Consider the following 12,236-nt stretch of genomic DNA (forward strand, 5'->3'; position numbering starts at 1 on the left):
AGTGCTGTCTGACGTTCTGCAAGAGCTAAGCCTGTCCTTCCCAATTACTCTTCAGTCCAGGTCCAAGATGGAGGTCAGTCAACAGATTGCTTCTGTCTGTCCATATTTTCTGCTCTTGAGAAAATGAATGGTGGTTCAAGTAGATGTGAGCTACTTACATTTCTCACTGCTTCTAAGCACAATCCTGTGGATCATTTACACTATGCTGAGTAAGGCCAGCCTCTGATTTTACAAGAACGACATTTTTTTCCCCTGGCTCTTTTGAGTCTCATGGCTTCTTTCTAGTGGCAAAGGCTGATCTCATCTTGTGCGGTTGTCTCTGAGGCAACCGCCAGCCTGGGTCCAATCCTCCCAAATCCCACTTATTGGATGAGTGTGCATGTAAAGGATTGTTTTATTCAGCGTTCACAATTCACCAGATTTACAGCCGATTACGAGAAAACGAGACAACGGGGGGCAGAACAAACCAAACTTGCTGGACTCCCTGGTGACTCTCCCCAACACCTGTCAAATGGGGGGGGTGTTGGGGGTGCTCGGTGCAGAAGGGTGCTCGTTGACCTGGAACTGTCTGGGGGTGAGAAGGGGGAGGAGTGGGGCAGTTGAGAGAGGGAGCACAGTCTTCACCATCCCCACCTACCCCACAAGGGCAGCCTGTTATTGTTAGCTGCTGAGGAATGCTGGTTAAATATTTAGTCTGAGCGAACAAGCAGTAATAAATTGCTGTACAATCTGCTCATGCGGGCTGCTGCAGTGGGCTGAGAGGAGGTGCTGGTGCTGGGACTGAAGGGAGTGCAGCTGGGGTGGTAGAGGATAGAATAAAACAGGGATGCCACCACAATACGTTCACCAAATAAATGATGTACTTGCATTTCTATCTCTTGCTTATTGCACACTAGGCGACGCTCCCATCTGGTCTCTGGACTGGTCTCTGGACAACGGCTGTTGTGTGTGTGTGTGTGTGAGAGAGTGTGTGTGTGTGTGTGTGTGTGTGTGTGTGTGTGTGTGTGTGTGTGTATGTGTGTGTGTGTGTGTACTTCACTTTGGTGAACGCCTGCCATCAACAGGTGCTGCTGGAGAGCTCTTGTCCTCCATGCATCTTCGTCCACCCTTTTTTAAACAATGCTAGATTGCACCCCAAGAGGCAAAGGCTTTCACATGCTCTAGCAAAATCCTGGAGGACTGCTCTTCAACCAGGGCCTGGACAAAAAGCCTCTGCAAAGCACCCCAAAGTGCTGCGTTTAAACTTGTGACCCCCTTTCTTAGCTCCTCAGCCCATATAGCGCTGGAAGACAGCCATCGGCGGAGGTATGTGGGACACCTGGGGACAGTGGCGGGGATCTTAACGGAGATAAGTTACGGCCTGGTCTTCCAGCCCGTAGAGTCTGCACAGTGTTAGAGCTCAGCCTTTGAGGCTGCGCTTAAATAAATACGCCCGCGAGGAAGGAGCACCTGTCCAGAGAGGTAAGGGTCCACCAGGAGTGACTTACATCATTTTTAAGTACTTGTTCCTCTTGTGCCAATCTGAAACAGGCCGTGCCTCAGAGCACACTATGCTCCACGCTTGGAATATGAGTACCAGAGCGCTGCAGAAACACACCATACGCGTCTCATCATGGCTGGTATTTTGGGGAGGAGAAAAGATCCTGATCTGAGACTTAATGAGATTTAATGTTCCGAAATACTTATATGGAATAAACTGTTATACTTCACTTCGTTAAAGCGTTCTTAGAAAGGCAAAGGCGGAGTTCAAGTCCACTGTTGAACCAGACCTGCCGGATATGAGGAATGAGAGTAAGCTGACTCTTATGAGATCAATCAGAAACATCCCAGGAGAATTCAGACATGGCAGAGAAAACAACAAATGAAGGAGGAGAAGGAAAATAAGTGATGGGTAGAAAGAGAGGGACAGAGCGAGAGAAACCATATGCTCTGCATTAACTCCTCTCATTCCTGCTACCAATTAAAGTCCCCGTCCGAGTTGAGGGCTTCTCTTAATGACAATAATCCCTCCTGACATGCGGATTAACGTTGTACTGATTCTCGTGCAGGTTTACATGCCAGTCCGATGAATGTGTGGGTCTGCATCAAGAGTGCAAGTTTTGACAGAAAGATGATTTGCACACGGAAGCCTGTGCAATCATAGCATAACTCAAGCTAGCACAAGACAGAAGGACTTGACAAGAGGAGGGGGCGGCGTGAAACTGACTCACAGACTCCAAACACCTCGGGAAAGTGGTGAGAATGGACGCTAATGACGTAGAAAATGAATTCAGCATGATGGGCATCAGTCAGGACACCTACTCGGGGCCTGGGAAAATTTGTCCGGGAGACTTTTCTCTCCACCTACCCTGCAGCAGAGCTCCCGAGTCGTTCCCATCCTGTGAGGTGCGGAGTGTGAGCAGAATAAAGGAGAGAGGGGGGTTAGCGTAAGGCCAGCGGGTGACAGCTGGGGCTGAGGAATGGAGTGTGCCAAAGCCGCTACGCCGCTCCGCCGCTGACCCCCGAGCTCTCCACCGAAACGAGTCACCTGGCAATTTCCTGCTGGTGCTCAGACAAAGAGCAGAGGCCGGGCACAGAGGAGAAGAGCTGAGAAAGAGAGAGAGAGAGAAAGAGAGAGAAAGAGAAAGAAAAAAGAAAGAAAGAAAGAAAGAAAGAAAGAAAGCAAGCGAGAGAGAGAGAGAAAGAAAGAAAGAGAGAGGAGAGATTCTCGAGAGCTGCTGGGAGAACACAGACATCTCTCTCCAGTGAGGTTCTCCTGAGTTCTACAGCAAGCTGGAAAACAATGCTGATGTACGCTTCTTTTTTTTCGCAAAGGCGGCAAAGAAATGGGGTTTGCAGACACCCAAGAGATGAAGAGTGCTGTCCAGCTTAGCAGGAAACTGGAACACACCAAGGTTTTTCTTGAGTGCTGCTGTAAACACAGAAACAGATCTCAAGAGAACTCAGAAGATGACATGGCCCAGGAGAGTTCTTCAGGTTGTAAACATGATGCCTTCACATGCACTGTAATAACCCTTGTTATTATAGCAGAGCTACCACACCTCTCAACACATTGATTTGAACCGCTCTGAATCATAGTCAAAGAGTTTTCAAGACATCTTGCATGCAATGCTTAGAGCCCACCTGGTTTACATGAAAAAGAAGGTGAGGTAGAGTGACAGCAGTAATTCAGAGCATTACAGTTATCTGAGGTATGTGTGTGAGAATAGAGCATAGTTCCTGCCCACAGTCACTGTACAAACAACAAAACAAAAACAACACACTCCACCATTACCCATCTCTCCTACAGCATCAACATTTGCTGAGCCTCTGTGATATTCCCTTCCTCTTCACAGTAATACAATTCTACCACACGCATACAAACAATTCCTCACTTCAGTGGAGGACCAACTTCAGGCGCCAACAAACACAACCTTATTCAAACACTAAATCAGGAGAAAGGAACGTTGCCTTTGATTACTTAATTGCTTAGACGAACTAATAATGGAAAAAGTAGAAAGGAAAGATAATTAGGCTTTCCATTTAGCTTGGTCTAGCCACTCAATCACTACTAGACACGGCATTGTTACATCATAAGCGGTTCCTTACGGTTGGTCAAGACACCCGCACTATGCCTCCTGCAAGCCATGAAAACACAGACACTAGACACAAGCTTTTCATCTTCATCTTCATCGTCAGTACCAGGAATAGGTCAACCTGTGACCATCTTGAAATGTTTCCAAACAGACTAGAAACCAGATGAGCAAAGATGTTCATTCTGATCATATCCATGTTCAGTACTTTATCAGATACTGTACTTCACAAACATAGCAAGTTAACAATGCGGTAATAGGATATGCTTTATCTGATTATAAAGCAGTCTGCTAAGGTTGCCATATTTGGCAACCTAGGTGGACAGACCGCAATAACAGCCTTGTTGATAGTATTGCATTAGCATGTCTAATGGTCCGTGAATTCATTTTACTACTCTGAATGTAAGCCAGCTCACCAACAGCATCAAAGAGACTTCCCGATCCTGCACTTTTCCGCTTAAAAGACTTAATACTCAAGATGCGTGATACTTCCTGTCTTTCTTTGAAAATCCTTAAGCAGCCCTCCACCCAACAGATATATAATATATTGACTATTACAGAGTTTCCCACAGAATTTAATTATATTTGTGGTGGTAGGTTTGAAGCAACAGTTTTTAACAAATTAGCACAACATGGTTATAATGCAGATTTAAGCACAATTTAGCCAGTCGACTTTTATGCCAAAAATTGCAGGATTGTAGCCTGGCGAGCCAGACCCACATTAAAATGTAGGGTCTGGGCACTCACCGTTCGCAGTGCTCAGTCCGAGGGGCGGGATAATCAGTTGTCTTTCAAATTCCCTCTGCACGCAATAGGACAGCGGCAGCTTATGAGTCTTATCGTTTCCCACCAGCGGAGCTAGTTGGCTAGTTCAAACGCTTGCCAACTTAATAAAAGCTTAACTCTTGTCACACTGTTCGCCAGCAGCAACATCCATCGGATTTGTTTTCAAGTAGCAGGGAATTCAAGCCAAACCGTTGCAACTCTGCCATCAATCATTATGTTAAGCCCACCTAACGACTCTATACACGATTTCATTGGCCTGAATAAGTTTCAATTTCTGGAGCTCACAAGCCAACGGAGAGTTGCTAGACTAGCCCTGGCAGCAAGGGGCGCGTCTAGATTTCTAGGCTAGCAGGATTGTTGATGTTTTCTTTAAACGTGCATGTAGGTTTGTTGAGACACAAGGAGAGGCTGTGCAAAGGTGCACATAGCTCTACAATTAATGATTTCCATCCTATTTAAATAGTATAACATGAAAAGTGATTGTGTGGTGGTCAATGTTGATATTGTGGAGGGCCACCACAAATAAGTCAATGTATGGGAAACTCTGTATTAGTTTTAGCATCTTTATAGTAATGCCCATTGGTGTCAGAATTCCCAATCCCCTTTCCCACACGGTCCACTCTTCTCTGCTTCAGATTTCTTCATTGCTCATTGTTGTTTTAGTGACATAGTTGTGGGAATTGGAGGATTAGGGTGGCAAGGTTCAGGCACATACACAGAAAATTCCAGAAGTCTGTGACACCAACAATGTCAAACGGAAAGAAAACTCACAGAACTCAATCAGTGTTCTTGTTACTTGCACCGTCAGTGCAACGACAGAACCTTGTTTAACATGGACATTCTCTGAGGTGAGTCAGTGCCCTCTGTGATCCAACCCTTGAACTCTGACCTGCCTCCACACCCAAGTCCCAAAGAGATGGCCCTGGTCTGATATTACACAGAGAGGAACCCAGAGACTTTATTTACATCTCAGTTGTAAACACCCTTTTCCCATCTTCGGCACAGCCCTGACCTGGTTAGTGTCAGTGACCTCTTGAACTTTGGCCTGCCTTGGTTGGTCAATCTGTGTTTAAACAAGTCGTGCTTGACCCAATCCACACTCAACACAACTCTCCCAAATACAGTAGTGCTTCATTATAACCACTGGGTCATCATTGGTCCCATTGGTCTAATGCTTGGGCTTGAGTGCTTTTGACTTTAAAAGTGTGTGTGCAGGTATTCTCTTATTTCCTCCAGTCACTTTGGCCTACACATGACCTGACCTGACCGGTCCTCATACATGCATAGGTGTATTATTCTTCTCTGCTGCCCCAAGTTCTCATGCCCTCAGAAAACATAAAAATCAATCCCAGTTTGGCAATTACAACTTAGTCACCTTGCACTTTCTCATTGGTGACACTTAAATGGTGATCTGGATTATCCTGGTTGCCTGAATAGGCCACTGATCTCAGAGTATACATCAATGACATAATAAACTAGTACAGAGGGATAGAGAAGGAGTGGAATGGCTGCCAGAAGCCTAAAAAATAATACATTTAGCTGCTTGGTCTCACATACTATATCTGGTCAGTGTACAAGACAAGCCAAGACAGTTTTGACTTTTATGTATGGGGTCAGAGTAACAATGCCATAGATAGTTTATACCAATGTGTGTGTGTGTGTGTGTGTGTGTGTGTGTGTGTGTGTGTGTGTGTGTGTGTGTGTGTGTGTGTGTGTGTGTGTGTGTGTGTGTGTGTCTGAGTTTAAGTTAGTTATACTTTCCTGTAGGAAATTTGGCATTTTAACCCATCTGGGCATAGTGTGCTCTTCGTGCCCTTGTACCATACCCGGCCACCTTTCGGTCACCTTTACTGCATTCCCTAAGCAGTAGGCCATGAATGCCCCCATGGCATGTGTCTGTGCTGTAACATAAATTGCCTCTTGACAACACTACATTTTTCTAAATCTAAGTCTAAAGAGCCATTCACACCAACTTTATCAGATACTGTACTTCACAAACATAGCAAGTTAACAATGCGGTTATAACTTTAACGATAATGGCAAAAAAAGTATTGTTGTAATAATATGAATGACCACGTCCACACGTGAATAACATGACATAATGTGGGGATCACTTTAAGTGTGATTTTGAGAGCGATAAAGCTAAACACGCATCTCGTCGGTGATTGGCTGGAACAGTTTGTTATGTTTTTATTGTCCAGGCTGGACCAGGCTGTTTTTGTTGCCGTGGGCGGTCCACAGAGACCGCGTTTTTTTACACTGTATTCAGGGCACAGGCAGCTAGCAGATGGTGAGGAGGTGATTGCTGTATGTGTCAAAACAAATTTAGAAACCACGTAACATCGCTTAGAGCACCTTTAAGTCAGATGGAGCTAACTGAGACAGGAGGGAAACCACCTGACTGATAGGGTACTTACGCTTAAGTTGCGGTCCCAGATCTGGATGCTGCCATCTTGGCATCCTGCCGCAATGAGCTTCCCATCCCTGCTGTAGGTGCAGCAAGTCGGGGTAACACGTTTGCCCTGCTGGGTGCGAGGCTTGAACACACCCTTGTGTTTCTTCTCCGAGTTCACGTCCCATGTGCGCACCGTACTGTAGGACAGAGGGAGAGCGGAGGAAGAAGAAAGATTAAGTGAGAGAGAGAGATACAGCAGCCGACAGAATGACAGTGCAAAGACCAACTGCTATAAGGAGAGAAAGTGGAGGACCGAGATTAGACAAACGGCAACAACTGCTTCACGTTACTGGAAAGCCTTGCCCATCTCTTTCTCAATTCTCTCTTACACACACACACACACACACAGACACACACAGACACACACGCGCACGCGCACACACCCAACTGATTAAAGAAGCACTATGCAGTTCTGGTTATTCCTTCGCTGTTTCTGGGTTTTCGCCGGATTTGGGCTCGCATTTTTCACTACACAGCTCCCCCTGCAGCTTCGGTAGCAAGTGACTGCTACGCTAACCCCCTACTAGCTAGCGAGCTAGCCATCAAGAAACCAAGCTAAACACATACAGGGCTCACAATAAAACGGTCGAGCAAACACATTGTTCAAGAGACTATCAAACAACATTACAAAGACGAAGTTCACCCAAGGGTAGGCTAATTTCAACAGCAACAAAGCCAAATCAGCGTCCATTTTGCAGTCTTCTTCGAAACTACAATCTGACTACATTTTCGAGGCGCGATTGGATACTTCCGCCGAGTCACATCCGGATTTACCCGGACCGGGTCCAGAAAGTTGCATATTCGTTTTCTCCGCGGAGAACCGATAGGGGGAGACGAAGCACCCACCAAACGACCCAGAAAGTGTTGTAGAACCATCAGAACAACTCTTAACCTGCATAATTAAGGTAAATTTTGCTAAAATTGTTGCATAGTGCTTCTTTAAATCAGACCACCCCCACACACCATCTACAACACATCCAACACTGGGTACATTAGTCACCTCTCACCGTTAAACAAAAGACCAACCCAAAGCCCTCACAACAACATGGTGACACAGAGCAAGAACCGAGCAGCCCAGACAGAGTGGAAAAAATGCAACGAGAATAATGGCTTGGGACTTCTGCAGAAGGAAAAGCAGACGCCCGCTGGAAATGAAGTGGAGGATCAGGATGCTATGCGAGGATGCTGATCCCTCCGAATGCCTTTTGCCTAAACACTAGACACGGTGGTGCCGCATCTAGGGGATTGAAGAAGCACGAAAGGCACTGAACGTTAAATAGTGCTTAAGTATGTCCTGACCCAGGAGGACTTATAAACAGAGAGAACAGTAGATCAGAATGACAGGCGCATTGTGGGGTTCCGTGAAATTCCCATTTTCTTCTCAACATCTGCTCAACACATTACAGCTGCCGGGTGGACATGGCGAATGTGCGCACACACACACAAAAAATAAAAAAATAAAACTCACAGGGACCCACACCTACCATAACTCTAACATCACACAGACGTATGTACTGTGTGTATGTCAACAGAGTGCTCCCTCTCAAACACATATTCCACTGCACACTTCACGTTCTCACAGTCTTTCCTATACAGTCGGCTAGGCCTACATGGAGATAAAAGGGCACACACACATTTACACTGATATTCAGCTTCAAAACTATATTTCCGGTCAGAGACAAATTATGGGAGAAAGCAGTAAGAAAAGTTTGGCTGAACCTCGTTTGGTCTAATCCAGAACCTCCGAGTCCAACGTGAAGCAGGAACAGACCCGCAGTAGATACAGGACACACAAAGGTGACTGGCAGGACACAGCACTAAATCAGAGGCAGAGAGCATGATGGGAAATAGGAGGGTCGAGAGGTCGCTGCCGCTGCCGCCGCCACCTCTGTAGCAAACAACAGCCTGCTCCTCAGTGCATTCAAGAGCAATGTGCCTCAGCCAGGAAAAATTGAAGTAGTGAGAAGAGTTGAAGAAAAGAGAGGAAGAGAGAGACAGGAGGAGAGAGAGAGGGGGGGGGGCACTCTGGGTCACTGAGGAATAAAGATTGACCACTCAACGGCCAGACTGAGCGGCCCTCACAAACACATGTCCATGCACGCATTCTCCAACTCACTGTGACACACACACACATCCAAACACAACAAATACTCTGCAAATACTCTCCCAACGCATTTCCCTCTCCATTCTACCTCCATCTTAAACAGCAGACCCATGAAACGGGTTCCCACGCTCTGCTGGGAATTCTGGGTAAAGACAGACAGTAGTGAGGTCAAGTACACGGGGAAGAATAACGAGGAGACCACAGTGCAAATGGTGAACAGAAGAAGGAGGGAGGGAAACAGCAGTCAAGAGAAGACAAGAAAGAAGAGAGGAAGAGAGAAGAGAGGAAGACAGAGGAAGAAAGAAGAGAGGAAGACAGAAGAGAGGAAGACAGAAGAGAGGAAGAGAGGAAGAGAGAAAGAGGAAGACAGAAGAGTGGAAGAGAGAAGAAAGAAGAAAGAAAGAGAGAAGAGAGGAAGAAAGAAGAGAGGAAGAAAGAAGAGAGGAAGAGAGAAGAGAGGAAAAATTAAGAGAGATGTGGGGAGGAGAAGAGGTGCTCTCCCACCACAGCCCAGCCCTCGCAGTGGCTGCTTTTACCAGCCTGACCTTTTGGGGTCACAGACGTCCAGCCAAGAGTGTAAACACACACGTGTCTCTGACAACACACCCCACCACACACACACACCCAGTGTGTTTAGACAGCCAGGCAAACACACACACACACACACACACACACACACACACGGATGCTAGAATAACGGACACCAGCCTTCGCCCCCTCTCAGCCTGCCTATGCCTGGAATGGTTTTCATCACACAGCAAGTCTCAGACGGGAGGAAGTCCTCCATCATGATTGGGCATGGCCATGACGGAGAAGGTGGAAGCGTCAGCCGTGCCATACAGACATGTTGAGTGATGGCAATGCTGGCAGGGCTTCTGGGCCTTGCTTAGAGGGCCATCAGGGCTCAGCGGCTGGTGAGGGATGAGGCCACCTGCTCTATGTCAGATGTCCATCTCTAGTCCACATGGCAGGTGGGGGCATTGTGAAAACCAAATGGCTTGCAACTCTCCTCCGAACAACAACAAAAAAAACACAAACAAACATGGGGACCAGAGAGTCACAGAATATTGAGCATCTCACAGCGGTCACTCTGTAGGTAGTCACTCATTTTGCTGGATTTAGAATGGAATTTAATTTTATTTTATTTTATTTTCAAACATGGATGTGTCGCTGGTAAAGCCGATGATATATGGGACTGCCTGTATGTTTGACAGCATCACTCTGCATCACTCTGGCCAACTGGACTGAGAACTGTTAAATGACACGTGTTTTTTTTCCATACTATGTTGTCACTCCACACACACAGACACACACACACACACACACACACACACACACACACACACACACACACACACACACACACACACACACACACACACAGGGGACGGCGGGGTGAGAAGAGACACAGGCCATACAGCCGCAGCAGAGCACAGCCAGTTTATGAGCTGACGTGACCACTCACACATAAACCCACCAGCTCAGCCTGCTGATCTCTCTCTCTCACACACACACACGCACACACACACACACACACGCACACACACACACACACACACACACACACACACACACACACAGTCCATGTGCCAAATTAATACACATGCATGCATGGTACTATATTCACAAAATACAAACACACACAAACGCACGCACGCACGCACGCACATGCAAGCATGTATGCGCCCCACCCGCCAGATGCTATCAGCCTCTGATCCCAGGCAGACGAGTGTGGCTAGAACAGCCTCAGATGAAGGGATGATAAGGGGGAGAAATGAAAGAGTGTCTGATCAAAGCACGCCTGCGGTAGGGCCACATTAGGGACCACATTGGCTGTCACCGCTGGTGGTTGTAGATGTGTGTGTGTGTGTGTGTGTGTGTTGTGGGGGTGGGTGACAGGAGAAAGTAGCAGGGGGGCAAATCATGTTCCCTCCCAGAATGGAAGAGGCAAGTAGGGGGAGCAGCTGCCTACTACCGTGGGCCTCCGAGACCCTTCCAGCAGCATGACCACAGCACTGAGTAGGAGCCAAACAGCTCCTTCCTGAGCTGATTAAGGGCTACAATTTATTCATTTTAGCCTGAACTGGGAAAGCCCTGGTAAGGATTGCCGTGCTGGGTGTCCAATTAAACTCTCTCTCACACACACACACACACACACAACACACATGTTTCCTGCCTGTTCATGGTCCCAGAGTCTTTAGGCAAGAAAACATGGTGCTGAAGGGTAAGCGTATCTTGAACATGCAAGAGTTGACACACCAAACGCTACGCTCCCTGACAAGAGGACATGGAACACTTCACCTACAAAGCGGACTACAGTTGCTGACTCGCTGGACTGTAGGTGAACCCCAACTGATTGCCCAGACTTGTTCCGCTGGGCCAAGAGATTTGGAACTCACACCCCGTTTCCATGGGGATGGCGCTCTTCGTCCCCCAAAAAGTGCACTCAGAACCCCTGAAAAAGACCAAATTAGGTGATCCCAAGCCTCGGAGTAATCCCCCGGAGAGTTGGGTTACATCTAGGAAAAATGGTAAATGTGTTTTGCAAGACAAGCGAGGAATGTGAGAAATTAAATTTTTAAAAAAAGGTTGCATTGAGCCACAAGGTTGAGGTGTCGTCTTACAGCCAGTGAGACACAACATAGCGTACTCACAATGGCAAAAAAATAACAAAAACACGCTTTGTCCTCCTTGCACGAATCCAGAGTTCAAGAGTTCCAATTCCACGTGCTTCATGGCTATATTTAAAACCAGGAACGGTGCCCAAATACATGTAAATCAAAGAAATGCACTGCTCTGTCCACACCAGGGGCCTTTTTTTACCTTTAAGAATGTCCATCACCTTCAGACTTCATGCTCTTATACTAATGGAGGCTTTTGTACGAATCCATTCCAAAGCCGTCCAGGCATCTTGCACTGTGGCGAGTGTGAGAGTGCATAAAGCTGTTTAGTTAGCGAGCCCATTTGCCACAAGCTCGGAGTTATCCGCTGAAGGGTGTCTGGATCGTTGCCACCGAGACTGGAAGTCATCCACTGTCCGTCTGATCCCTCGACGATGGAGAAGAGGAGCGGCGTGGCACTCAAGGCCGACGCCTACTGGTGACACGTGACACGCATCAAAAGATCATCCATATAAATTCATTTTAATGGAGCGCTGACCCGGTCCATCAAGCCCTTTCAAACGTGGTTTTCATTGAAACGTTTCATGCTGTTAAACAGACATCGTAGTGATTTGTACAAATTATTCCATACTGTTTTTCCATAAATACTGTACATAAACAACCAGCTTCTGGTGCTGAACTGCAGACATTTGAATGTG

At 46.8% G+C, this 12,236-nt stretch overlaps 1 protein-coding gene across 1 annotated transcript in view; it reads right to left on the minus strand.

The window, feature by feature from the left end:
* The window catches only part of LOC125288955 (WD repeat-containing protein 70), a 58,527-nt gene that overhangs the window by 29,739 nt on the left and 16,552 nt on the right, over nucleotides 1-12,236 (minus strand). The window contains exon 10 of the mRNA XM_048235670.1: nucleotides 6,776-6,950. Within this exon, the coding sequence (XP_048091627.1) occupies nucleotides 6,776-6,950 (175 nt within the window). The remainder of the gene's footprint in view (nucleotides 1-6,775; nucleotides 6,951-12,236) is intronic.

The sequence above is a fragment of the Alosa alosa genome, chromosome 23 (genome assembly GCF_017589495.1).
Source record: "Alosa alosa isolate M-15738 ecotype Scorff River chromosome 23, AALO_Geno_1.1, whole genome shotgun sequence".
Classification (NCBI taxonomy): Eukaryota; Metazoa; Chordata; class Actinopteri; order Clupeiformes; family Clupeidae; genus Alosa; species Alosa alosa.